Genomic DNA, 27348 nt, shown 5'->3' with positions numbered 1-27348 from the left:
TGCTGTTTTTCATATTTTAATCCCAGTTTGATCAGAAAGAAACAAGTGATTGAGGTGTTAAGTTTGGCAGATTGTGGTTAATAACCTCAAAATAACCATCCAGGATTTATCCCCCTGACCATCAGCGGTAGTGGTCTCATATCTTTGTTCGCAGCGGTCACAGATGGTGTGTGTGTGTGTGTGTGTGTGTGTGCTGGGTCAGCAGCAGCAGAAGGCCTGCTTCATAAACCATACAGAAGCATGGATCACTTGACTATGCAAGATTTAAGAGAGCCGATGGCCCGATTATTCATCATGGCTGCGTTTCTCCCTCTTCCTCTCTCCAGTTTAGCCCCCAGCAGGTGCTGCGTTACTGATCTTCACTCTCCCTTCAGAGGCTGTGTGTGTGTGTGTGTGTGTGTGTGTGTGTGTGTGTACAAGTAGCGTGCACAGAGGAAAGTTTGTGTGAGTGGATGTAAGTGCCTACGTGCAATGAATGATGTGCACAGCAATAAGGTGTGTGTGTGTGTGTGTGTGTGTGTGTGAGGGCTCATGTGCCTGAAGTGCAGGATGCTGAACAGACTCCACTGTTCTCCCTCTGCATGGACCACGCTGTCCTATCGTCGACTCTAGCCGCTGCATTAATTCAACTCATGGTCGATGTTTTATTGTACAGTCAGACACTTGATTGGGTTCAACTGCTCGTTAACACAGATATCTAATCAGCCAATCACATGGCAGTAGCTGAATCCATAAAGTTACGCAGACTATGAAAGACGAGCTGCTGAACTACAAAGAGAGCAACAGAACGGAGAAGAAAGCTGGTTTAAGAGACTTTGAATGTGGTGTAGTTGTTGGGATTTTCACACACAACCATCTTTGGAGTTTACAGAGAATGATCCGAGAGGAAAAAACAGAGATAGTTGTCCAAGGACATGTTAATGTTAGTGGTCAGAGGAGGACGTACAGACTGTACAACCAAAGTCTGCAGAAGACCAGAATCAGAATACTTCATTGATTCCCGAGGGGAAATTTCATTTTAGTTACATCCCTTTCAAGACATATAAGAAAACACACATGAGGAAGCACAGAAATGGGATGAAACTAGGAGCTGCTAGCTACGCAGCGCCCCTTTGCAATAGACATGAAAAAACAACATTGAAAAAAAAGTCAATTCCAGACTATTCCCAACAAACAAAAACTTGAAGACTTGCTCAAATGTTACTGCTCGCCGCCTTACTCAGACTCATGCGCACCAACTATCTCTGAACAGGAAAACTGGGGCTATAACTCACTCAAACTCACCAAAACTGGAAAATAGAAGAGAGAAAAACATTTTGTTCCTTTTAACCGGTATCATTAACAATGTATTTTTTCTGCTCACATAATTGCTGAGATGATCAACTCTCTTCTATATTGGAAGTAGTGTATTGCATCATGGTGCATACTCTTACCACATTTGTTACGTGATATTCATTTATCTTGCAAAATAAGAAATATATATACTGGAAACTATACTTTTTATTTATGACAATTGCTTTCAAACACAAAAAATACCAAAAGATAAATTCTACTTAAAACTTGGATGATGCTGTCTCTAAGAAAACCCAAAACATTATCTACAACCAGGGCAAATTTGGCCAATTTCACAAATGGCAGTCAGTAAACATGTGAGAAATGCAGCTGTACAGCAGTGAATCCCAGAATTAAAATGTTTTACTCTTTGACAGTAAATGTGCCAAAATATGTCAGCTACCTAACAGACTTCTGCTTAGATTCAAACTTAACTTAAAGGGGACATATCATGCTGATCCGTGATTTAATACTTACATATAAAATAATTAAGCTGAAAACAAGACCTTTCACCCCCTGAATTTTAAAAAATGAGATACTGTATTTTTTCTGATATCCTAGAACGAGATTTGATGCCTCTGAAAATAGGTCATTGACATTTGGCCGTGAGATTTCGACCTTTGTGACGACACGAGGATCCTTTCTTTTTATTGGAGTAATCTGATAAAGCAACTCCTCCTCTGTGATGTCAGTTAGTCACACAACCGCCACCAAGGGATACACCCACCAAGAGCCGAGTATAAATACAGCTCCCTACTAGCTCTGGCTGACTTGTCTGAGTGCTGGATGCAGGGACTCTGCTCTGCTGAGCAGCTCGGCTTTACATGGTGAATTAGCAGTGAAAACACTGTAGTTTTAGCAGACGTCGTAATACTTGTGAGACTGTGATATTTGCATGCTTGTTCTGACATGCACTGTGAACCTGGACCACACTAATGCGGCGGTAATAACATAGTGAGGAACTGACGGTAGATGTGATCTTTAGACTACACTTTCAGCATGATGGATAAAACAGACAGAGAAAAGTGAAGGAGCAGGATGGAGCCCTGTTATAGAAATAGTTTATTGGTGAAGTCTGCCTATATTTCCACGTATAAACTCTACATGTTACAGTACCGCTTTGACTCACCACACTGAAGCGTCCTGAGATGATCTGTGTCCAGGTGGATTTTCTTCCTCCGTATCCTACACTCTGCCATTTTATTAGTGCTATCAATGCCTTAGGGTGAAGTTTTGGCAAACAGCAAACTCGCTCGGTCTGCTCCATTCAATATGGCGATTTTGTAAATACTGCCAAGCTGCAAAAACCGCCCCCTGGCTCTACCCCCTCTGCCCCTCTGATAGAACTGACCAATCAGAGCACAAAGGGCTGTGATGTTGCGAGGTTACTGGAGGTCATTCTCCAAACGGAGCGTTTCAACGAGATCTTCAGAATGGCCTAAAATGAGGATATTGAGAACGCTATTGTGGGGCAATGAAGGAACTAAATGACTTGTACTGAGGGCAGAAATGCTTTACAGGCATCCTAGTCTGGCATAGTGAAAAGGAGAAACAAGCATGATATGTCCACTTTAAACCAGGAGCCAAATATGGGAATTCTCAATCTGCACTGTTCCAACAAAAATTGAAAGTGGATGTTGCTTTAGTCTGTAGTCAGAACATAAATAAATAGGTGGTCTCCATCTACACTGCACAATATTATGAGCTACAAACGATGTGTAACTGAAAGGTGATGTGCAATCTCATCAAGTAAGAAGCAGCCCATTATTGTATTGGTTTATTTTATCCGGGGAATTTGGTGTCTTGGTCAATATCTGATATTTTAAAAGCCAATACTGATAACATGCCAATATCATGCATCTCTAAATAAATGTGTAATTAAAGTGACTGCTGAGTGTTGATACATCCTGTTTGAGTGATTGTCAGTAGAGGTGTGAAAAAATATTGATACGGCAATATCACAATACTTTGGCCTGTGATACAATATCAATATTTCAACCCTAATACTGATATTTTTATTAAAAAGAAGTAGAAAAATTGTTTTCAATCAAATAGTCAACTGTGTAGAATATCACAATATATCACAATATCGTGACATTATTTTATCGTGACATTCTTGCCAATACTCACCCCTGGTCTTAAGACACTAAAAACTGCTCCATTAGTGCAGTCCATTTCCTTTTCAAAGGTACAGCAAAGTCAGTTGTTTTCTTCTGGAGGAGCTGAATTTAGAAACACTTTTTCAAAACTAAAACAGAAATAATGATTCATTGAAAACACTTTTAACCTCTGCTGTTGCCATGGCATCATATGTCAAACTTTCTGAGTATGGAACTTGTGTATGTGTCTGATTTGTGTGACCATACAGGCTTCATCTCTGCATTCACTTATTGATGAGTAGCTAATTTATAACAAAGAGATAATAATAAAAGAAATAATCTATCAAACACAAAGTTTTGTTTTAATGATCCTTCAGGTCTGTGGTAACAAATTCATCAGAGAAATTTGTCAACTAATCGTCATGTTGGAGGCAAATTTAACTATCTTTTGGTTCCCTCTTGGTGTTTCCTGCTTGTCCTCCCCCTCTCTGCTGTGCCTCCTGATTTATTCTCCTCCTCTCTCCTCTTTCATGTCTCCCCTACAGTGAGGAGGATGGCGAGCAGGATGACAAAGCCATCTGGTACTACAGCACCAAGGTAAATGCCTCCATTTTTCAGTGCACTTGTGTAATCCCTCATAAATTACAGTAGTTTCACTCCGAGGAGAAGCTGTCGGCACACTGAGATTATTTTGTCTTACACTCTGTGTCTGTGCAGGTTCAGCTTGCTGAGCTCATAGACTGTATGGATAAGGAGTACTGGGAGGCTGACCTGTATGCAGCGCTGGAAGAGATACGGGACGAGGTGCATGCTCACATGGACATCAATGAGGATCTAACCAACAAGGCCCGTGGCAGCAACAAGTGTTACCTCACAGCCGCCAATGGTGAAAGCACTTTTTTATTCTCTCTTTAATAAGTTCAGTCCTGTCTGGCTGGGGCAGAAGGCTTTCATGAAGCTCTGATCATTTTTTGTCCTCCTCTCCTCTGCCTGCTCTCCTCTGATGCCCATGAATGCCATCCAGTCATAAATGGCCGGGGCTGTAGGAATCAACCCAGCGATTATGTAACCTTACTCTGGTCCCAGCCTGGCCACTATCCAGAGCATGAGTTTCCCTTTAGCACCAAACACATCCTATCTGTATGTGGGGTGACCAACAATTCTCTGCACGCTCTTTTGCTCTTGAGCAGACAGTTTGAGTGCTGGCAAACATTGGGAAATGGATAAAACAGGAGTGAAGTAATACACACCACTTTAAAGAATGCAGCTTTTGTTAAACCTTTTCAAACAGACTGCGTTAGTTTGACTCCTTTGCCTCGTCTACGCCTCTTTGTGCTTGAGTTTGTCCTAACAGCTAGCTCAGCAGCCTCTCATTAGTGTTAGCCTATCATTATTGATCCCCATGGGAAATTCAGTTGTTACAGTGGCCCTTTCACACAGTAAATTAAGAATAAGAATAGAGAGTGCAAATACAATCACAGGTGTTGCAAACTGAGGGACTTTGTCTCTATATTTAGCCACTTTACAAACCCCCTAGTGACTTTTATTCAACAAAGAAAACAGCTTTTCTGGAGTTTTGAAACTCTAATGTAAAAGCACATATTGATCTTACTCTTCTTTCTTTGACACTATGGTATTCCTCTTTCCTACAGTGGGCAAATGGCTACTTCTGCAAATTAGGGGATGATGTCATTCAACAACTTTTCATGACTTCTGGGAAAGCTTAAGGCTACTTTTCTTACTGAGGAGTTGGCAACACTGGTGCTGTCTGCAGTTGGGCTATAGCTAGGGATGGGTACTTTTCACATTTGGAACCTGGTCATTGGTATTGGTACTCAATGGTACCAATTTTTGGTACTTTTTGTGTTTATATGGTAGAAATATCAACTAATTTCATAATCAAATGTAATTTTTCAATTTTACATATTGATTCTTTAATATATAAACTTGCAGTGTTGTGTTCATGTCCAGCATGGAAAATTGCCTGCTCTTTCACTCCATCACAGTCACAAGGATGCATTTAGGTACCTGAACATGGTATCTTTTAAATTTTTTGTGAATCTGTGCACAATACTTTTGACAGAATTTGGTCTGTACCTTTAAAAGTACCTCATTCGGTACCCATCCCTAGCTGTAGCTATAGCCCACAGTTGTTAGATTTGCAGAGTTGGGATGTCAATATACGGGATCTCCTTGGGCAGCTAACAATTCAGTGTCTGAGCAGCAGATCTGGTCATCCTAGACCTTCTGGAAGCCACTGATGGTGACAATGAGGTTAGGGACGGGTACTTTTTACATTAAAATAGTACGCTAACAATGCCCAGTTCCTGGCAGTAGGTATCAACACTCAATGGTGCCAATTTTCTGTACTTTTGTGTTTGTTAATGTGGTAATATATATTCATTTGTTTGATATGAAATCTCAGAGTTTTTCAATCTTAACATATTCATTTCTCGACATATGATCTTGCAATGCTGTGTTTATGTCCATTTAGATACCCAAACTTGAAACTGATTGATTTTACGTGAATGGGCACTCCCTACTACAGTCAGAGCTCAGCCAATGCCTATAAAAGGGCCTAATTTTATTTTTTTTCTTAAAACTCACTTTGACAGACTTGCTTTTATGTAATCTCACCTCTTTGATTTTAATTTCTACTAACTCAATTTAGTTTGACCTTTATTTCCACTTGTTTTATCCTCTTTTTTAAAAATTCTTTTGTTTTTAATCATTGCTTGGTCGTTAAATGTTTTTATTCTTTTATCTCTCTTAGTACCCTTTCTTTTTTCCACCTGATGTGATGTTGTCATTTTCATCTTCCCCTCTTTCTCTCCCTCTGTCACTTTTTTGAATTATTATTTATTTATCTTTTATTTTTATTTTTTTTTTAACTTTAAGTTTTTATTATTTTATTAATTCGATACCCATCCCTAAATGAGGTTGGCACTATCTTGATGCGTTGCACTATACTGCATTTCCCAAGCCCCACTTCACTCCTGGCTAGTCCTGCTAGCTCCTTTATCTTACTTAGCAGAGCTCTCGCATTGCAAAAAAATAGGGGAGGGAAGACACAAGTTATAGAAAGCCCAAACAAAATCTAACGATCATGTTCATATTTTCTTTCTCAAGTAGAATATTGATTGCATTAAGACCTGTTTTAATAAGCTTAACCTCCCAGTTTTTGTTTGCTTACAACTGTTATCGCTTCTCCTCCATCCAGAGGAGATCCTGGAGCGATTGAGGGCCAAGAAGGAAGAGGAGCTGGAGGAGGTGAAGAGACGGGCTGCCGAGGAGGCAGCGAAAGCCCGTCTCGAGAAAGAGAAGAAAGAGCTCGGCGTGGAGCGGGAGGACGAAGAGGCCAAGCTGAAGGATGAGGAGGTGCAGCAGGAGGAGGGCAAAGCGCTGACAAAGGAGGAGGAAGAGGAGATAAAAGAAGAGACCTGGGATGAGAGGAGCGATGACATCAAAACTGGAGGTAAAGAAACTGAAGGTTAAAGTTGGCGTTTGTGTTTTGCAATGATTAAAACAATTTAAGAAACAGGAGAGCTAGCTGAAAAGCTGCTGCTCTTTGTGAGTCTCTGGACGGAGGAAGCTTCATCACAATGAGTTAACGATTAGTGAATCAATGCTGCGGTTATTTCTCTCTCAGACCATTTAGAGATGCTCATCTCTTTTGTTCAAGGCTCAAGTAGAAGTTTGGTGCCTACGACGCACACAGTGATTAAAGTCTAAGAAGTGCTGCACGTTTAACAGAGTTATGACTTGTCAAACTGAAGAGTGTTGGAACAGAGAGGGCTCCTTTTGCATCCCTAAAAACACATTTACTAAAACATTATTTGATTGATTTAAAATGATTTATGAACATAGTTTTTTAAAAAATATTTCCCCAAGGATTCAACAGCATGTAGCGTTAAACAATGGTGGATTCTTATTTGATTGTTATAACATTTAACTGTCCTCATTCAGCTCTCAAGTCTTTTAATTGTTGTTAAGGAGTTTCAACCAATCAGAGTCAAGCATCTTACACACCCAAAGGAATAGCAATAGAGTGATTCTATAATTAGGGGAACATTTCAGGTATGCGAAAAAAGTGAAAAATATATGCTTTTTTGTTTTATATTCTATTTGATTGCAAATGGTACACCTGGAAAAACACTAAATTCATTAATTGGCAAGCTTAAGCTCTAATGAATTCTTTAATACCTGAGTAATAAAAAATGGTGCTTTAGTTTGTCAACTGTGTTATGGACAAAAGTTGTGAATATTTCTTGAACATAAATCCAGATTATACTTAATTTAGAGTTACACAACATTTCTATGCAAGACTATGCTCCCTAGAAATTTCCCTCATCATTTATATCACAGTTCAGACAAAATTTAAAGAATTATTGCACAAAAATCACATGTTGACAACACATGGTAACATGGTTGGCAGGACAAGCCTGTTTCTACAACATTAAATTTTGTGATGCTAACACAGTTGACTTTTTCTCAATTTTTTGGCCCGTGTGCTAACTAGAGATAGACCGATATGGATTTTTCCGGGCTGATGCCGATTATTGGTAGTAACAGTGTTACCAACTTCTCAGCATCGGACGTAGCTAAAGGCCAGCCCAAAAGTAGCTAGAAGTGCCAAACCTGTGGCTGCCTACCTGTCAACTGAGCTGTCCTAGTGTAGTGTACAGCTGGCCATGCATGAACGGGGAAAGAAAGAAAACGGCGCTTTTTTTTTTTTTTCTCCTGCGATCTTGGAGCCTCCGACCGCCAAAAAGTCGCTAAATTTGTCGCTTGTCGCTTTTCTCTAATTTTCCCGCTGGGGGGTCCGGAAAGTCGCTACAAATAGCGACAAAGTCACTAAGTTGGCAACACTGGGTAGTAAAGGAGGCCAATAACCGATATTTATAGCCAATCTTAATTTGCAGTGAAAGTGAAAATATTGGTGTAAAAATTTTGATCAATACAAACTCCAACACTTAACTTCATTTAAACACCTTTAAGCATGAGTTTATTAAACAGCTCCCAGGCTCAGCAACATGTTTTATAAAGTTCAATGAAAACTGAAAATATAAATAGCTAAAGTTTTCTACAGTAAATAAAGTTTTCCAAAATTTCAATGTAACTGCAATAACTGTAATAACTGTACTGCTGATTGGCTGTTTCCCAAGCCATGGCTCTACTTGTAACCAATCAGATGGTACTGTGGGTGGGACAGTGCTGGGGACTGAGTAGTGACTGCAGACAGTGGAGCGGCTGCAGCAGAATACAACACACAATTTTAAATTATTTTCTTATCAGCTTTCGGATTAAAAAGGCCAATGCCGATATGCCTCAGGCCCCGTTTACACGACGCCGAAAACGGTCGATTCCGCAAACATTTTGTTGCGTTTTGGCCTTCCGTTTAGACGAGACCACGTTGCGTTTACAGTGAAAACGCAAACTTTTGAAAACGCTCCCCAGAGTGGAAAGATCTGAATCCGCTCCTCCATCCAGCTTCGTGTAAACACAGAGCGGAGCGTCTCAGGGTGAAACGCTGACGTCACCGCATGCGCACTCGCAGTTTCAGGTGAAGGCTCCGCGCTCAGCCACATTTCCAGTTGAGCCAGTAGTTGGCGGTAATGCGCGTTATGGTTGGATTGCCGACCGTCTCACACAACAAAACGGCAGAAAAAGAAAGAACAGAAGAAGTGACTTGTCCTCCTGGAGTCGTATGAACGCGGATCGTTTTCACGCCGTCCTCATGTAAACGCGGGTGGCTTTTGAAAACGCAAAGGAAGAATCGTTGCGGGAGTCTCCGTGTAAACGGTGCCTCAAAATGCCAAATACTGGCACGGCCGATAATGGGTCTATCCCCAGTGCTAACTGCAAACCTTGAACATGTCACCACCTGACCTCCATCACCTCATATTTCTGTGCATTTTCTTCACAGTTTGATATTTTTTAACATCTTTAGTAAGAACAGCAGAAAATATTGGTAACACAGTTGACAATCATTTAATGGGCCCCATGTACAGACAATCATTCTGATGAAATATTGATGAGGAGGAGTTAAAATATGCAACACTTCCTTCATGGTTCCCACCAAAAAGGATGTGACTTTAACTGATTTAAGTCATGTGACTTTGGAGCAAACTGTTGCTGATTTATAGGGACTTTTTTTCAATGGGTAACACGGTTGACACAGATTTCTCAGACACACACAGAGTGAACTATTTAATCGATATATGTTATTAAAATATTTTTTTAAACAACTTTTTTATGTTTGAATAATTATCTAAAAAAATGATAGTGAAAATAATACAAACATGTATTCTAGTGTTAATTTTGAGGAGCAAACTTGACATTTGACAAATCAAACAGCACAAAAACTGCAATTTCCAACACATGATTTGCATTTTTTAACTTAATAAATTATGGAACCTGTTAGCTTTCTGTATTAAATGAAATTGAATTATCACCCAAATGACCCACTGTGAAATTGGTCATTGCTTGAAATTAAAACTTAGTAAAATCGACAAGTATATATGGACATTATAGATTATAGAATCACTCAATAAGCAATTCTAAGTCACCCCACATGCTAGGAAACATTATAAAAGAGGAATATGTAGCTTTGTGATATTTGTGTGCGTAACTCAAGTTTATATTTACATCGCTGCTGTTCATCTGTAGCTGTTGAAGCTCCACCCTCTGGCCACGAAGGCAGTAGTGGCAGTAGCATCTCAGACGGACCTGTGCCTCCAGAAAACTCTGCTGCACCACAAACCAGCCCCTCCTCTGCGAGCGTTAGACCTGAGGCGCCAAAGCCAAAAGCGTCCATCTTAGAGGCTCTGATAGGGGGAGGTTCCCATGTGGAAGTCTCAAACTGCACCAAAGGTATTCGAGGATATACTTCAGGGTCGACCTCATTGCGCTTACAAAGCTTTGTGTTTGTTACCGCAGCCTGCAGCTGCACAGACATCCCTAACATCACCTGTGGCTTGGATGTTCTACCACACACGCCGTCTTTGATAAAACCGTTTGCAGCTTTGCATGTGGCTCTCATTTCGTACGCTGGCTTCTGTGTGGAACAACTCAGCCTCTGAACACTTTCAGACATTTTGCTCCTGAGCTTCCAAATCAAATGATGCATCAATTGATTTGCTATCAGAAGGCGTTCAGTCCAAGTTGATGTGAAACAGCACCTTCAGTCTGAGAAAAGCTTCTGCTGCTTGCTTGAAGTAGACACGCTGATTATTAAACAAAGATGCTACCCTCAACAAAGTGTTCTTCATCATCCATCATGGCTGCACGTCACTTTTTATTGTTGTGGTCTGTGTGATCATGTGTGCAAACACCTTGTTGGAGCCATCCCTTCATTTAACCCAGAGTCTTAATGCATGCATTATGCATGAGTCGTCAGCAGAGGGAGCCACAGCCTTGCCTACAGCTGAAGTGCCACAGGAATGTTTCTGGTGGACCCTGCTTTGCTTTGGTTGCTGTGAGCAGCGCTGATGCGTCATTTCTTGGCTCACATTGGTGAAGGAGAACTCACCTTATCTATGTGTGTTGCAGAAACCCCGTCATCAGACTCGGTCCCTGTCAGCGGTGACGGCGTCCCCAGCCTGAGCCAGCTTTCCCACACCAACGAGGAGAACAGCAACAGCAGCATGGGAACTGGGCTTCAACCCCGAGGACCTGAACCTCCAGACTTGGCTGACAGGTCCTCTCAGTCGTCCATGGCGAGCCTCGATGACACAGGTCAGATAAAACAAACCTCATAACCACATATATCATATTACATCTGTGGATAATATGACTTTGTCAGTTGACTGAATCTTGTTTTGTGTTTTCAGGAGACAGCAAAGACGGCGACCCGACAGGCCTCAGCGGTAAAAAGTCCTCAGGCACTCGCATGGTGACCCGGCTGAGGAACCCGGACAGCAAGCTCAGCCAGCTGAAGAGTCAACAGGTGGCTGCCGCCGTTCACGAAGCCAACAGGGGCTTCAGAGAGGGCAAAGAGGTGACAGAATCGTAGTGGATGATAAGGATTTCAGCCAATCACAGTGTGTCTTTATAGAGCAGGTCAACACAGGGCTTTACACTCGGGATGGGCAATCGTTTCTAACGTAATGATTCGTAGTAGCCAGCTGTCACACATCAGATTCACAGGAAATAACAGGTTGAGCAGGACAGGAAGTTACGGAAATTACCTAAGATGCCCAATGACTTTCAAAATAAGACAAACCATGTCCAAACCAGATCGTGTTTAACTTGACTACGGCAACAAACAAACATGATGAACGGAGACCAGAAGTGAACAGGCTGGAGGATTTACAGCCAAAACTAGAGCAAGGAGACGCTCCAATATTGATTGAGAATAACTCTTTTGCTTAAAATGCCCATCCATACTTTACACAGGCATGTCCAGAGTCAGGCAAGAGGTCTATTTCCATACGGCCCCTAGCTTTTGTCTTCAGAGTATTGATTATTGCACTGAAATTCTCGAGAAACTGAAGAACTCTTACAGCTGACGCCTTTACATGAATGTATTTATCATGATGTGGAAATATAAGAGTTCAAAATACAAACATTAAAAGATAGAAATACTAGAGTAAAGTGATAAAATAGAGCAGAAAAATTGTTCAGGACACAATATCTGAATTAGGGCGTTCACTTTAGTTAGATGTGGTATGAAAATTAACGTGATTAACTCATTGGCCACCAGCCATTTTCAGAGCATCTTGAACGATCTTTCAAGACCCTAATATCATTGTTTTCTCTGACTATGTGAACACCAAAACTACCAAAGAAGAGTGGACTCTCTTCTTTTATGTCGCTCTTTCTGAAAAACATACTTTTTTTGGATCATGTTCATCTCGGGTTAGGGTTAGCTCCATCCTTTGATATTCTACGTGATCTCCGTCATCTTTTCCCACTATAGTACCTCTTCTTTCTGAACTACTGCAACACATCGTCAGTTGGAGCGTGAGCTGCCTGAACTTTTCTGACTTGCGTCTCTCTATGTCTCTGTCATCTCACATCTTCTCCTCATATCCATGATGAGCTCTCATCCAAAGAGCACACCGCTCTCACCCACAGTAGTTTATCAGGGTTCCTGCGGATCCTTGAAAAGTCTTAAAAGGCATTGAATTCATAATTCTAAAAATAAGGCCTTAATTGGCATTAAAATGTCTTAAATCCAATTTTCAAAAGTCTTAAAAATCTAATCACATTAATAAGATTTATGTGAGATTGAACTAAAATAATATTTAGCAAAATGTATCTATTTTTCAAAAAGAATTCACTGATTTATTGTCATGGCAACATTGTGTAATCACAAAAGCAGAACTAACAAATCAGTGATGTGGCTGCGCCAGGATCTTTCAGAGCAGACGCATGTCTTGGTTTTAACTGCAGTGCCTGGAGAGGGAAAAAAAAGCTGAAAAACTGGCAAAAAAAATTCCAAAAGTGGCTTAGGAAAACTGATTATGGCAGTAAAATTGGAAATTAAATTGAAAATTTAATGTAAAAAAAACATATAAAAATTCCAAAAATGTTTCTGACAGTGGCCAAAAAACGATGAATGGGGGGCAAAATAGGCATAAAGCTGTAAAATGGGGTTGAAAAGAAAACAAAAAGTGATGTTTTATTTGAAATAAACATTGGGTCAAAATGGCCTCTCACGCAGGTAGATCATGTGGTGTTTTTATTTTGTTTTGTTTGTTTCAATTGTGGTTCGTTGTCGACTTGGTCTTAAATTTGATTTCAAACGGCTTAAAAAAGTCTTAAATAGTCTTAAATTTAACTTGGCTTGAGCTGTAGGAACCCTGATTGATGAGCAGGATTTTGATTGATAAGCTCCACCAGACCCCACCACCTCCTGCTGAAAAACATGATTTACTTCTACAAACACAGTAAACAGTTGCAATCGTCAATGGCAGTGAACACGGACATTTTTATATTGGCCAGTTGAAAAAAATGTGGACTTACAAATCTTCCCCTCTTCGTTTATTCATTTGATTAGTTACAATTTTCTAATGTCTTAGAATTCAAACTCTTTATTTTGAGAACTTAGGCAGATAGGAGATTAAAATGCAATTAATTAGATTAATTAATTAGAAATCCTCTAACTAATTAGATTATTTTTTAATCACCTAACAGCGCTAATCTGATTATGACAAACAATCCGGATCCTAATCCTGCCATAAGAACATCCTGATATATTTTCCCCACATTGCCCCCTAGTGGAGAACGTGTTCCTTGGTCAGAAGCAGAGTTTGCTGATGTTTACGCACTAACACTCACCACTTATCATCTTGTATCAAGAGACATCTGAGGGACAGGTGAGGTTTTATTTAGCAAGTCTGTGATGATGGGACAAGGATGAGCTGCCTGCCCTTGGTCGTTTTCTCAAAACTAAACTTGGCCCTCTTTGTTTTGACACCCCTGATTTAACTCAAGGACTCTGTTCAAAACATTTTGAAGTAAAATGACTTATTTTCCTCTTTCCCTTCAGGTGCTGGTTGTAAATGCACAGGGCGACGTCACCCGCGTTAGCACACGTAGCAGCAAAGACGTCGTGATGAAGGGGACGCTCAGCCAGTTCTTCAAGCTCGGCCAGGAGGGGAAATATCGCGTCTATCACAACCAGTACAGCTCCAACGCCGTGGCCCTCAATAAACACCAGCACAGAGAGGCAAGCAGAACACAAAACATGAAACTCAACTTTCCAAACAAAGTGTTAACTCTTCTGATTAAAACCTGCTTTGATTTCATTCTTTTAGGACCACGACAAAAGGCGGCACCTTTCTCACAAGTTCTGCATGACACCAGCAGGAGAGTTTAAGTGGAACGGGTCTATTTATGGCTCCAAGGTTCTGACCATCTCCACACTGAGACTCACCATCATCCAGTTAGAGAACAATGTCCCAGCTCCTTTTATGCACCCCAACTGGGCCTCACACAGGTACAGAGTCAGGCACTGGGATTGAAATTTTGATCCTTGTTTTGTTTGTGTTTACTAAACTTAATGTTTCCTGAAAGTAAAAGAGCCAGGAGTGGAATGAGCAGCTTTTGAATGTTGCTTCCTTCGTCTTTTAGGACCAACTGGATCAAAGCTGTTCAGATGTGCAGTAAAGCCAGAGAGTTTGCTCTCGCTCTGGCCATCCTGGAGTGTGCCATCAAACCTGTGGCTATGCTGCCCGTCTGGAAGGACTCACTCGGCCACACAAGGTACACACTTCGTAAAGTATTCACACACTTTTTTGGATGTACTTTATCTTTAAATCTGCACACACTGATACATTTTTCAGACACATAAAATCATTGTAGGATCCCTCCAGCAGCTCAGTTTCAATGTGAAACATTCAAACACATCAAAAAGGTAAGAAAACCCAAACAAGCTTTGAGAGCACGTACACAGTGGGTTGTGCAGTCAGCGGAGCAAGCCGAGAAGATCATAACCAAATCAGATCAAAAGGCCCACCCGAGCTGTGAGGCATAATATTTATACTGCAAGTCCACTACCAGTGCCACCCACCTCTGCCGCTACTACTGCTTCTACACCACACGAGCCCTTTAAAGAGGAGATTGTCCAACATTTCTGAAGGTTAGAATCAGGATGTGTGTGTTTCTGTGTGTGTGTGACTGGACTGTGAGTAAGAGACGTCAGCAGTGCGGGTCAGAAAAGCAAAGTGAAGACGAGACCTTTATAAGTGATCTTGAAATAATCTCAATTTTAAACATTTGGTTATAATCCATGATTTAAAATGAGATTATCAACACAAAAATGTGTAACTTCTAAATGCTATTTCTAAGAGTCTGTGGTCCGGCAGGATTTTCCTGGGAGGACATGAATCAGTTTACAGTCCCTTTGATGACAGATCGCGTGGCTGGCAAAGTTTAGCAGTGAGAAGCGAGATCTGTCCTCTTCCTCAAAAAGAAAAGGATTTCTGTGATTTATTTTGTGTTAATGTTGGACACTTGAGCTGGAAAATGGACGTCAGAGAAGAAGTAAGCTAAATAGGAGTGATAGAGTATGAGCTAAAGCCCGCTAAAGCACAGTCAGCAGTTATTCTGCAGTGGTCCAGTCAAAGTTGAGAGTCTATCAATAAAATGAAGAGTGAGGTTACGTTAGCTCTGATTGGTAGATGACTGGCAGGACAAAACCAGGATTCACTAATGTTACACATTATGGGCACTGGGGCGGATTCCTCAAGATTTTTGCTATACCAATTGATTTTTGATTGAGATTCTTCTATATTTCTGAATTTTGCTACTTCCTGTTTGCTTTATTTAACACCAGACCATGTGAAAAGTTGATGATGATGATTTCTGAAGACTAAATCAGGAGCCATGTTTTCCTTATAAATGTACATCACATGTGAGTCAGATTTTAGGATTCATTCACAGGATCTGGGTGACTTTTCCCTCTGCTGGAGAAAAGCGGTAACTTTTTTTCCAACCCAGTTTACAAACAAAGACCGAATTGACAGATTTAAATTTTAAAAAGAATCCATTTTTGAACAAAAAAATCTAGATACTTATGTGAATCGATATTTTCCCCACACCTAACCGACATGTCTCAAAGCATGGTGCTTTCACTAAACATTCACTTAACTACACTTCAAACTAGGGATGTCCCAATCTGATCACGTGATCAGAATCGAGGCTGATCAGGGCATTTTTTAACGATCAGAGATCAGGGGAGAGGGAATCAGAAAAAGCCTGGGGCCTTAGTTCTTGTTTTTAATTAAAATGTGTATAATCATCATCATTCATTTTAGAATATAACTTTATTTGTCATTATAACAAGTACAACAAAATTGCAAACAAGAAATTGCAACCTTATTGTCACACACATACAAGGTTATCTTGTGGTGCACCACTGAGAAGCTTTGGTTTTATTATGTTGATCCAGTGCTGCACTAAGTGGAGAAAAAAAAGCTATATCCATGTTGGCTAGAATGATACCTTCATTTAAATTAAAAAAAAAAACTCAAAGGACAACTTGTAGGAGTTTCTTTTTTCTTTTTTCCTAATGCATTGCTGAAAGATCGGAATGGGGAATATCGGGATTGGCAGATTCTCAAAATAAAAAAATCGTAATCGGATCGGGAGCAAAAAAACGTGATTGGGACATCCCTACTTCAAACTCGAATCAAACTCAAAGCTTTTCTTCTGGCTTACAAAACATTAGCAAGAACGGCTCCTGCCTACGTGGGGTCCCTCATCCAGGTCTAGTCTCCTTCTCGCCCACTACGCTCTGCTTGTGAAAGACGCCTGGTGCTCCCAGCCCAGCGCGGCTCCAAATCTCTAGCCAGACTCTTCTCCTCTGTTGTGCTATACGATCCACAGAGTCCCTTTCTACTTTAACAGATGTCTGAAAACTTATCTGTTCAGGGAACACTTAGGCCCTTAATCTGAGCCTTCTTCTCTTTGTCCTCAGGGGGAGAATGAGTCAGAAGGTCTCAGACCCAGCTCTTAGTGAATCCCCGTCTGCTAAATGAAACTGTAGAGACTGTATTATACAACTTCAAACTGAACGTAACCTCCAGACTTTGCATTCTGGGAAAAGTAGTCTTGAACAAAGGAAAGTAGATTTTAAAAGAAGATTTACTCCCAAAACTAAAGCATGCCTTTGCAAGAGTCACATATTTATAACAGTGGATGATGGCGCCAAAGACTATGAAAACACTACCAGTTCTGGCCACAGGTGTCACTGTGCCAAACAGACAGCATCTTTTCAGCATCTTTTTCTGTTGTTTCTTTCTGATAATTTTCATCATTACTGAAACAGTTGACAAACACATTTCCAGGTTAAACCGTATGACAGCGATGGAGCGCGAGGAAAAAGAGAAAGTGAAGAAGAGGGAGAAGAAGCTGGAGGATGAGGAGACGATGCAGCAGGCGACCTGGGTCAAATACACCTTCCCTATCAAACATCAGGTGATGAGACACATCTTTGAGTGTTGAATAATGTTTACTACTCTCACACATTGATGAATGAACATGTCAGGACATTTAATTTGACTCTTCTCATTTGATCATTACTTTCTTATTGTGCATGAAGGTGTGGAAGCAGAAAGGCGAGGAGTATCGTGTAACAGGCTACGGGGGCTGGAGCTGGATCAGCAAAACATACGTGCAACGATTTGTCCCCAGGCTTCCCGGCAACACCAACGCCAACTACCGCAAAGAGCTAGAAGGTCGGGCTTAATAATGTGACTCTGAATCATTTGTTTTTTTGGCATCAACTCTTGTTTTTTCCTAATTTGAGTCTCTTTGATTGTGACGCTAAATTAGCATTGAGTTATCTCTACTATGTCATTGTGTGTTTCGGTAGCGAACAATGAATCAAAGCTCTCCTTTGATATCAGTGATTAATGAGCGGGGATTGCCAAAAGCTGTAAAAGATCATCTCAGATTGCTTCTTTGAAATATTTGAAAGTTTTTTTCTACATTTGGCTGAAGTTAATTAAAACCACAATGAATGAATTCATTTTTAATCGTAAACTTCTACAATTTCAAATATTAACTCTGCAGATTAACTCCAATTTATGAAGTCTTCACATGCATTTGTTGCTTGCTTGTGTTTTTTTTTTCCAAAGACGCCAAACTTGGCAAAAAATGCACCCTTCTCGACTTGAGCAGACGACCCAGCGTAGCCGCACCAGATGCTCAGGCGTCTTCAGAAGCTGTTAGCAGTGAGTCCAAGGATCAAGAATCCTCCATCCTCCCTGAGCCTGCAGCAGATCGTCTGACGTCTGTTGAAGATTTGGAGTCTGGTGAGAGGAAAGCAGAGGAAAAGAAAGACCAATCGGATTCCAGAGAGAAGTCTGAAGAACTGTCGCCAGAGAAGATGGAAGTTGACCCTGCAGAGCCACCATCAGAAGAAGAGCAAAGTAAGACAGAGTGTGACGCATCAAGTTGAAATACAGTGGGGAAAATAAGTATTAAACGTGTCAACTTTTTTCTCATCACATTTTTTTCCAAAGATGCAATTCAAACAAAATCTCTCCCAGACATTTGTATTAACTCAAATAATCCACACATGAAAAGAAATCACAACGTTCAGGTCCATAAATAATGATTAAGTGGAATTAAGTACGATAACACAGGAATAAAGTATTGAACACAATAACTGAGACTCATCTAATACTTAGTGGAGAAGCTTTTGTTTGCAATGACAGCTTCCAGAAGCTTCTTGTATGTTTGAACTAATGGCCCACACTGCTCAGGTGTGATTTTGGCCCATTCCTCTGCACAGATTGTCTTTAAATCTGGAATTTTCTTTGGTGCCCTCTGGTGAACCCTTTTCTTTACTTCTTTCCACAAATGTTCAACTGGATTGAAGTCAGGTGATTGACTAGGCCATTCTAACAGATTGATTTTCTGTTCTTGAAACCATTTGAGAGTCAACTTTGCGCACCTTTGTGCTTTGGATGGTTGTCCTGCTGGAAGGTCCAGCCACGTCTCATCTTCATCATCCTGGTGGATGGCAGCAGATTCAGATCAAGAATTTCCCCATACATGGCTCCATTCATTGCTCCATCAATTATAAGAAGTTTGCCAACACCATGAGATGAGAAACAACCCCATGCCATGATGCTTCCACCTCCAAACTTCACTGTTGGTGTAGTGTTTTTTGGCTGATGTGCAGAGCCATTTCTCCTCCAAACATGGTCTGTAGTATGACAGCCCAAAAGTTCAGTTTTGGTCTCATCTGACCAGACAACATTCTCCCAGTATTCTACAGGCTTGTCAAGATGCTGTTTAGCAAACTTTAAACCAGCTTCAACACGCCTTTTCTTGAGGAATGGAGTCTTGCAGGCTGAGCGTCCATAGAGGCCATGGTGGTGGAGTGCATTGCCTATTGTTTTCTCTGTAACAATTGTACCTGCTGCCTCCAAGTCTTTCTGGAGCACTTTCAGGGTGGTCCTTGGCTCGTTGAGTACTCTTCTGACTATCTCTCTGACTCCCTGGTCAGAAATCTTCAAGGAGCTCCTGTGCGTGGCCTGTTGATGGTAAGGTGGGGCTTCTTTCACTTGTGAATAATGGCCCCAACGGTGCTGACTGGAATATTCAGGTGCTTTGATATAAGTCTGTAACCAGTTCCATTCTGATGCTGAGCAACAATCAGGTTGTGAATGTCTTCAGAGAGCTCTTTGCCTTTACCCATCATGAGGTGTGTGGTATTTAGCTGCTTGGTGAAAAAACAACCTTTTGTATAGGACCATCAATTTGCTCTAGCCCAGCTGATGTTGGTTTGCACTAATTGGAAGTTCAAGTAATAATTACTGACAGATTTCAGGTGGTATGGTGCATTTCCTTGCCAAAGTGTACAGCCTTTCCATGATGTGTTCAATACTTTTTTTCTCGTGTTATCGCACTTAATTCTACATAATCATTATTTATGGACTTGGGCTTTATTTTTATCAACACAAAATTAAAGTGTTTTAATTTCTGTCCAGGGTCCAGCTCAGAGGAAAAGAAGGCGTCCATGAAGGAGGAATCTGCAGACGAGTCTTCGCGACCCTTCAACTACGACGTCGTGGACGTCAGCAAGGGCTTCCTCACACGTGTTGCCTACAAGAAGAAAGTCAAGGCCTCTAAGCTGGACAGCTTGCTCGAGCGACGAGTGAAGCAGCACATCCTCGAAGAGAGCCAGAGGCCGCGTGTGTCCGCTTCCAATCCTCTCACTCCTGCACCAGCTTCATCCACTTCAACCGCGGCTCTGGACACTCCAGTCCGGCCACGGTCGCCACTCAGGCCCCACACGCTCACTCAGAAACAGCTCATACTTGGTGACGCTGTGAAAGTAGCAGAGACGACAGAAACTCCAGAGTCAGGAAACACTGGAGGACGAGAGAATCAGTCTGAACGTTCTCCTGATGAGAATATCACTCCTCTCCCTCCTCTTCCCTCTCCGACTCTGGGCTCCACACCCAAAGACAGCAGCAGCGCAGGTACAGGTGAACATTCAGCGTCACCACAAACCACTTCCATGCCCCAGGGACTGGAGGCAGACTTGGTGGAAAGAACTATGGGGCCAAAAGAAACAAATTCAGACAGTTCAGGGCAGGAGGGGGGGGAACTACCTGATCTGCAGCAAACAAACACAGGGGGGACTCAAACAGCCAAGGTGTCATCAGATGATCCCGAGGCCGCACATGCTGAAAATACTCGGTTAAAATTAGACCCGATGAGGACTTCCACAGGTGTTCTTGACCAAAAAAGCAGTCAAAACACACCTCCTTCTAAATTTATTCAGCAAAACACAGAGGGGTTCAGCTCTGTACATTCAGGAACAGAGAAAAATGGAACAGGACCACAGGAAAACCAGGACAGTGAAGACTTTGGAAAAGGTAGAACTGAAGGTGTCAAAACCCCCAAGCCGGTTTCTCCTCTTCCTCAGGTAAACGGTAATGATGGCTTGGGGAGTGAGAGCATTTTGAGAAACTCTGTAAGCGCTAATAATGGTGTGCTAACGAACAGCACACAACATAAGATGAACAGTGTAGAAACTGTAGAGGATCAGGGGCCCGTTGTCCCGCAGCAGAAGCCTTTAGTGAACGGGGATGTAGCCCGTTTGATTGATGTTGGTGCGAAAGAAGTGAGCCCAGAGTGCAAAACAGCGCAGCCAGACCAGGACTGTGAACCTCCAGTGAAGGTGATACGGCTGGAGAACAATGTGGATAAGCTTGGAGAGAATACGCAGAGCTCTCGACAGCTCAACAGCTCGTCACCGTTCAAGTCGACAGAGACCAAACCCGGCCCGGCGGTCAAAATCATCAGAATGGCACCATCTCCTATTCCTTCGGCGGAGGAATCCAGTCTGAGCGACGACTTCACGGAGGAGAATAGCAACAGCGGGACTGTAGATCCTCTAAAAACCATCACGACCCAGGTGACGACAACCTCAACGACTACGACGACGGTAGTCTCCACAGAGACGAGGATGGATTCACCAGGAGAGACGAGGACTACAGAGAGCAACGCAGTGTCCACTCTGACGACGATGACGAAAACAACGGTGACAAAAATCAGCTCCTCTGACGGTCAGTCTGACAGCAGCCAGAGCGAAATAGTGACAGAAGAAGAGAGGCTCTCAGCCTCCATCAGCAGGTCAACGACGGACATTAAAGGTGGAACGTCGGTGTCAACAGTTGCCGAAAGCCGCGAGGATTATTCATCAACGAAAAGCCGCGTTCGCCTCCTCAAGTTCTCCCGCACCAAAAAGACGCGCTCAGACACTGCCCTCCCATCGTACCGCAAATTTGTCACCAAGAGCAACCGCAAGAGTATTTTCGTACTGCCACACGATGACCTGAAGGTGCTGGGAAGGCGAGGGGGTTTCCGGGAGGTCCCCATTTTTAGCTACAACGCCAAGCCAGCGCTGGACATCTGGCCTTATCCTTCGCCCAGGCCCACGTTTGGGATCACCTGGAGGTAAGCACAACTTAATGTCTCTATAAAACCAAAATCCATGAAGGAAAGCAAAGTTTTCATCAGTTACTACCGCCCCTATCCGCTGTCACAGTCCCAAACTTGTTTTCTTGGTTAAAATCATTCAATAGATTTGGATTTGCCTTCAGCTGTTAGCAGAAAACACCCAGAGGTGGACGGGGGGGGGGGGTGTCAAGTTTGTAGGGCTGGTGTCATGGATTAGAGCTTGGGGTTAAAGGGATAGTTCAGTTTTTTTGAAGTGGGGTTGTATGAGCTCTGTGACCACTAAGGACATTAGATATAGTAGAAAGTTGTCTCCTCTCCCTCAGTAAGACACAAACTTTAATCGATGGTGACGGGGAAATAGACGCTAACAGGGACAGACGGTACCAAATTCAAAGGCTATTTTCTCTGCCTACAAGAACTAAAATCAAAAAGTAATACCACAGTTTAAGAGTGCGATACATAAAATATTTTTTAAGTGCATTAAGTCTTTGAAAATATAAACATTTATGTTAGAGGATGTCTCCTCTGTATTCCTTTCAGTCTCCATCTGTAGCAGCTCTGTGTGCTCCGGTTCATACAGGTATCCTTTTGGTTCCAAAGTGAATGAAACTTCATCGTCGCTGTCATAGTCACTCATTTTAAATTTCCTACGCTGCCTCACAATCCTAAGAGTACAAACATAAGAATTATGATACTTGATCAAACTTACACGAGGCTAAATCCAGCGCTCGAAGCATAGTTTGTTTACTTTCCTTACAGCTGAGAGAAGGAGGGGGGGGACGGAGCGCACTAGCGCTGCGCGGAAGGACACATGAGTTAGTTAGGTCCAGATAAATGTTTATATTTCCGAAGACTTAATGCACTTAAAAAATATTTTATGTATCGCACTCTTAAACTTTGGTATTGCTTTTTGATTTTAGTTCTTGTAGGCAGAGAAAATAGCCTTTGAATTTGGTACCGTCTGTCCCTGTTAGCGTCTATTTCCTCGTCACCATTGATTACAGTTTGTGTCTTACTGAGGGAGAGGAGACAACTTTCTACTGTATCTAATGTCCTTAGTGGTCACATAGAGCTCATACAACCCCACTTCAAAAAAACGGAACTATCCCTTTAAGTGTCACGTTCACGTTCCGGCTGCACTCCTTCATGGCGCCAGATCAGACAGGTTTCCATTCAAGTCAATGGGTCACTTTTACTGGATCCGCTCTGTTGCAGTTCAGCAGGTTGCAGCATATGCGCTACATTCCTATTTTTGCCGAATGCCCTAGCTGTGGCGTGTTAATTTACGATAGGAGCAGGACAGGAAGTCGACCATAGAAACTACTTAGAATCACCAAGTGACTTTCAAAATCAAACGAAATGTGTAAAAATCAGACTGTGTTTAGCTTGACTACAAAAAAAACAACATAATGAGCAGAACCAGACTAAGAGTCAACAGATGGATTTGGTCTTGCAAGTCTTGCAAAATGCCAGACTGAACACGAAGCCAGTGTAAGCGGATGTACCCAGTTGTGACTTAATGGAGGGGGGCCAAACCGAAGACACATTTGGGCCCCATTTACACGACAACATTTCATCCAAAGATGCTGAAATGCAGTAAAAAAAAAAAACCACTGTAGTAAGCATGCCAGGCCTGTAGGTGGCACTATAACTGTCTTGTCCAGAAGCAGCTTTTGGTGGATCTCCACTGAAGTAGAGTTGGGCTTATCTTCTGGTGTATTGGTGAATGTTAAGTGCAGAAGTGGATCAAAAGATGCTTATTTTGTTGATAGACGAGTGAACACATATGGCTCTTATGCTTTTTACCACCCCACGTGGCGTCCATTGGTGTCCATTCCCAAACTGCAGGGGGCGATGTATCACAAACATCTACTGGGGTACTAAACAGGAGTCGAAGAAGTTTACCTTTGTTTACAACATGACATATCTGTCCCAGCATCTTTCCAGGTCATTTTAACCAATTTCTCTTCTCTGCTGAAAGTGGCTGCAATTTCACACCATGAGTTATTTACCACTAGGTTATCATGGTGATCTCTGTGTAAAGAGTCATACAGATGTCTGTATTTCTGCACTTCGACCACTAGGCGGTCCCGTTTTTCCACCAGCTTGTCCGCACGTCTCCGGCCAGCAAATTTCTGCACGAGAGGGACTACTTTTGCGTTAAACCCCAAAACCGTTGTTTTGTAAACGTCCCCTTGGTGTATTCCCAGCATTACAACTCACATCAGTATTGTAATGCTACTGCTTATGTAGGTAGGCCTACTCACTGTCATCCTCTGACTTAATGAGAAGACTGGATCTTGTTCTGAGTTAGTCCCATCAAACCTGTGCTTTTTAACGTTCCATAAAAAAAAACTAAGTTACTCAGAGTCGTGGCAGACCACAAGGGAGCGCTCAATTTGAAAAACAATAATAGGGGAGAGCGGGGTAAACTGAGCCACTTTTTACATTGTTTGACCTGTAGGCAAGTGGAAATGAAATTGAAGTGAAATCAACACTTGTACATTAATTTCATGATGTCTCACATCAATGGAAATAATTAGACCACATCTATAATGATTGGTCATGGAAATATAACCTGTCAAAAAAAATGGTCTTTGTGGCTCAAATTGCCCCAGCTAAGGGGTACATTGCTCCACCTCAAAGGGTAAATTGAACCACATGGGGGTAAGTTGACCTTTTGACTTTTTTTGGTAGCGTTCTTTGAAGTTGATGAACCAATCTCGACCTAAAAGAATAAGGATATTATTAAGAATCTGTTTAGCTACACGACCAACTGTTTACCTGAGTTGAATTGTGATCTCTTCTACACTACCTGCTGAACGGTTAGCTCTCCAGCTCGCGGGGACAGGGATATTGTTTTTCTCTGCCATTTCATGGGCTAGATCACAGGATTTCTTCGCCCTGTGAGGCCATGGAACTGGTCAGCCAGTTTTTTCACATGGTTTGCAAGGTCTTCCTCCATCTCCTCTGTGAAGACCCTCTTTGCGTTCGCTGTCCCTTTGTAGCCTGCCACTGTCACCTCCCTTCCCTTTTTCTTTTTTAGGGATCTGTGCAAGGTTGACCTGTCAATATTTCTCTCTGTGGCCACTTTTCTTATGGATTTTCCACCCTGGACTTCGGTTGCTGCTCTCTGCATCTCCTCAAGGGGTCTTGAGCCCCAGTTTGTCTTCCTGCTGTAGTTCCTCGGAGTTCTAGCTTGTCGACAATGCTACACATACTTAAAAAAAACAAAAACAAAAAACAAATCAATATGTATTACTAAACTTAAACACGTTTTACCTCTGACACTTTGGGCCTCTTTGTGGGGTAAGTTAAATCACTGGGTCAATTTACCCCTAGCAGTTTGGCTCACTTTACCCCACAGCCACCATTTTGTTAAAAACAACATAGCCTAGCAATTCAGGCTAATATCTCGCTACGCGATTCACATGGTTTTATACATCGATAGTTCAGCAACACATTTGATGAATGTTTTTGAATATAGTTAAAACTGTTTTGAGTTTATATTCATTATTTGTAATATGTTGAAAATTTACTTCGATATGCAAAAAATTATTTTTGGAGACTAAAAGTTACTCAACACTTCAACTTTTGTTTCTGTTTACCACAGAGAGCTTGAAATGAGGCGGGCTAACTAAATCCAGAGTCATGTGACCAATGATGCGTACCGTTTCCCAGAAACAGGGGGTGGGTCAATTTACCCACAGGCTCAACTTACCCCGTTCTCCCCTATAGACCAGAGTGGTTGCATGCCATTGACTTATTGGAAGGCAGATGCGGTACCAGTATCAGAAGGTACAGTCCACAGATCGATACTACGACAATTTGTGGCCCTTAAATTCACATTGGCTTTTGGTTTCGACAAATACGTGTACATTTACACCTCTAACGAACACTGCACGTGGGAAACTCATTCAGAAATATGGAATCTAGAAAAGATAAGGTCAAATGATTTTATTCAGCTGCTTTCTCTCTGCTAACTAAGGGACATAAAACCTCATAAGGAAGAGAAATTGCAACACAGAAAGCTGAAATTAATCATTTAAATGTGTTTTTAAAGTACGGGGTTTGTGATTTAGCCTCCGACAGTCTTAGCATTTTATACTTCCTTGTTTATTAAAACACATCCAACAAAAACTCAGTCATTGCAGTGCTTGAATGAACCTTTAATGAAAATTTAGAGCTTTAGCAGCTTTCTGTGGTTTCCATATTTCATGAAATAACCTAAAATGAGTCCTCTGAAGAGTCTAACCTTGTGTTCTCAGTTCTTCATCTCTAAAGTTGATTTACGTCCCAAAGCTGTGCCAGAGATTGTGTATCCGGCCGTGAAGAGCTTTTTCTGCCAGATATTTGTTGAGGATTTGTGTGTGTTTGCTGATACGGCAGGGTGCATTTATAAGCTGTTTCCCATGACATGGAAACCAACACACATGGTTGTGGTAATCAGAGCATGAGACATTAGCTGTGTTTAAAACTCTCCAAGGACACAGCAGCGCCGTCTGGTGATGTCACCAAACAAGGGAAAAAATAAAATCAGAACATGTTCAGTTTTTTTTTTTAGCAAAAAGAGCAAAACAGAGATAAATATTTGGGTAATTGTTCAAATAATAGTATATAACGTGTTTGTTATGCTTTCCCGCTTGTGTTTGACCTCATGTGAGTGAACTCAAAAGCTATAAAAACATTTTTCTCATGTATTTTTAGTCACCAAGTCTGCATTCTGTGAATGCAGAAACAGTTTCATAGGTGTCATGTCCTGTTGATTTCTTCTTCATTGCGTCTTCTGTTCGTGGCTTTGGCCCCGCGACGCGCTGTGGCTCTGAGCTCAGTGTCACACCAGGACCTCGGGGTTGTTTTGACCAGACCTCAGATTTCCGAAGTCGCCATGAATCATTTGGTGGTCAGAGAAGTGTCAGGATGTTCGCTCTGCGCAGTGACCCAGCCCTGAAACACAGGGATGTTTCACCGCCTGTGGTGACACATGGGAGAGGGAGGATCTACCAACCCTTACGCACGCAGCCTCGTGATTATTGTGTTTTCATAGATGGTGTTTAAAATGACGGGGTCCTTTCAGCCAAGGTCATTGTCACAGCAGCTGTTCTGGAAATGATGATTCACAGAAGGAAAAGATATCAGAAGAGAAAACTTAATGAAGTTAACTATGACTTTTTATCCTACACTCCATTTATGAATGCTGTTATTTGGTTAGTTTGGCTTTTATTTGATAAACCTTCTTTTTTAAGTTGCTGGAACACAAACCCTGTCTTCTTCCCTCTATCTTAACTTTTCTTGAGTGGCTTTTGATTTTATTCATCATCAGCAGCACATTTTTTAAAAGAAACCTGGGTCATAACTTTAGTTTAAAGTTTTTTCTCTTGGTTCACAGGTGGTGACAAGGTTGTTTTTGACGTTGCTTTTCATTAGGATCATTGTTCTTTTGTTTTAAAACCAAAACGGAAAAACAGAAAAAACGAAAAAAAAA

The 27348-nt window shown here is 41.7% G+C and overlaps 1 protein-coding gene across 7 annotated transcripts in view; it reads left to right on the top strand.

Moving 5' to 3' along the window:
* Nucleotides 1-27348, top strand: part of LOC141805198 (nucleosome-remodeling factor subunit BPTF-like) — a 77072-nt gene that overhangs the window by 6673 nt on the left and 43051 nt on the right. For 5 of the 7 annotated variants that reach the window (XM_074690099.1, XM_074690061.1, XM_074690050.1 and 2 more), the window contains exons 3-15: nt 3977-4028; nt 4149-4317; nt 6652-6906; nt 10101-10304; nt 10983-11168; nt 11264-11430; nt 13927-14106; nt 14195-14376; nt 14511-14642; nt 17228-17357; nt 17482-17617; nt 18020-18313; nt 19883-21860. In XM_074690099.1, coding sequence (XP_074546200.1) covers nt 3977-4028; nt 4149-4317; nt 6652-6906; nt 10101-10304; nt 10983-11168; nt 11264-11430; nt 13927-14106; nt 14195-14376; nt 14511-14642; nt 17228-17357; nt 17482-17617; nt 18020-18313; nt 19883-21860 — 4065 coding nt within the window. The remainder of the gene's footprint in view (nt 1-3976; nt 4029-4148; nt 4318-6651; nt 6907-10100; nt 10305-10982; nt 11169-11263; nt 11431-13926; nt 14107-14194; nt 14377-14510; nt 14643-17227; nt 17358-17481; nt 17618-18019; nt 18314-19882; nt 21861-27348) is intronic. The other 2 variants (XM_074690081.1, XM_074690090.1) reach the window with 2 other exon arrangements.

The sequence above is a fragment of the Halichoeres trimaculatus genome, unplaced genomic scaffold (genome assembly GCF_033239565.1).
Source record: "Halichoeres trimaculatus isolate MK-OKI-2021-1 unplaced genomic scaffold, fHalTri1.1 fHalTri1_scaffold_2, whole genome shotgun sequence".
Classification (NCBI taxonomy): Eukaryota; Metazoa; Chordata; class Actinopteri; order Labriformes; family Labridae; genus Halichoeres; species Halichoeres trimaculatus.
Note: the sequence above shows the minus strand (reverse complement) of the source record. Positions and strands in the feature narration are given on the sequence as shown.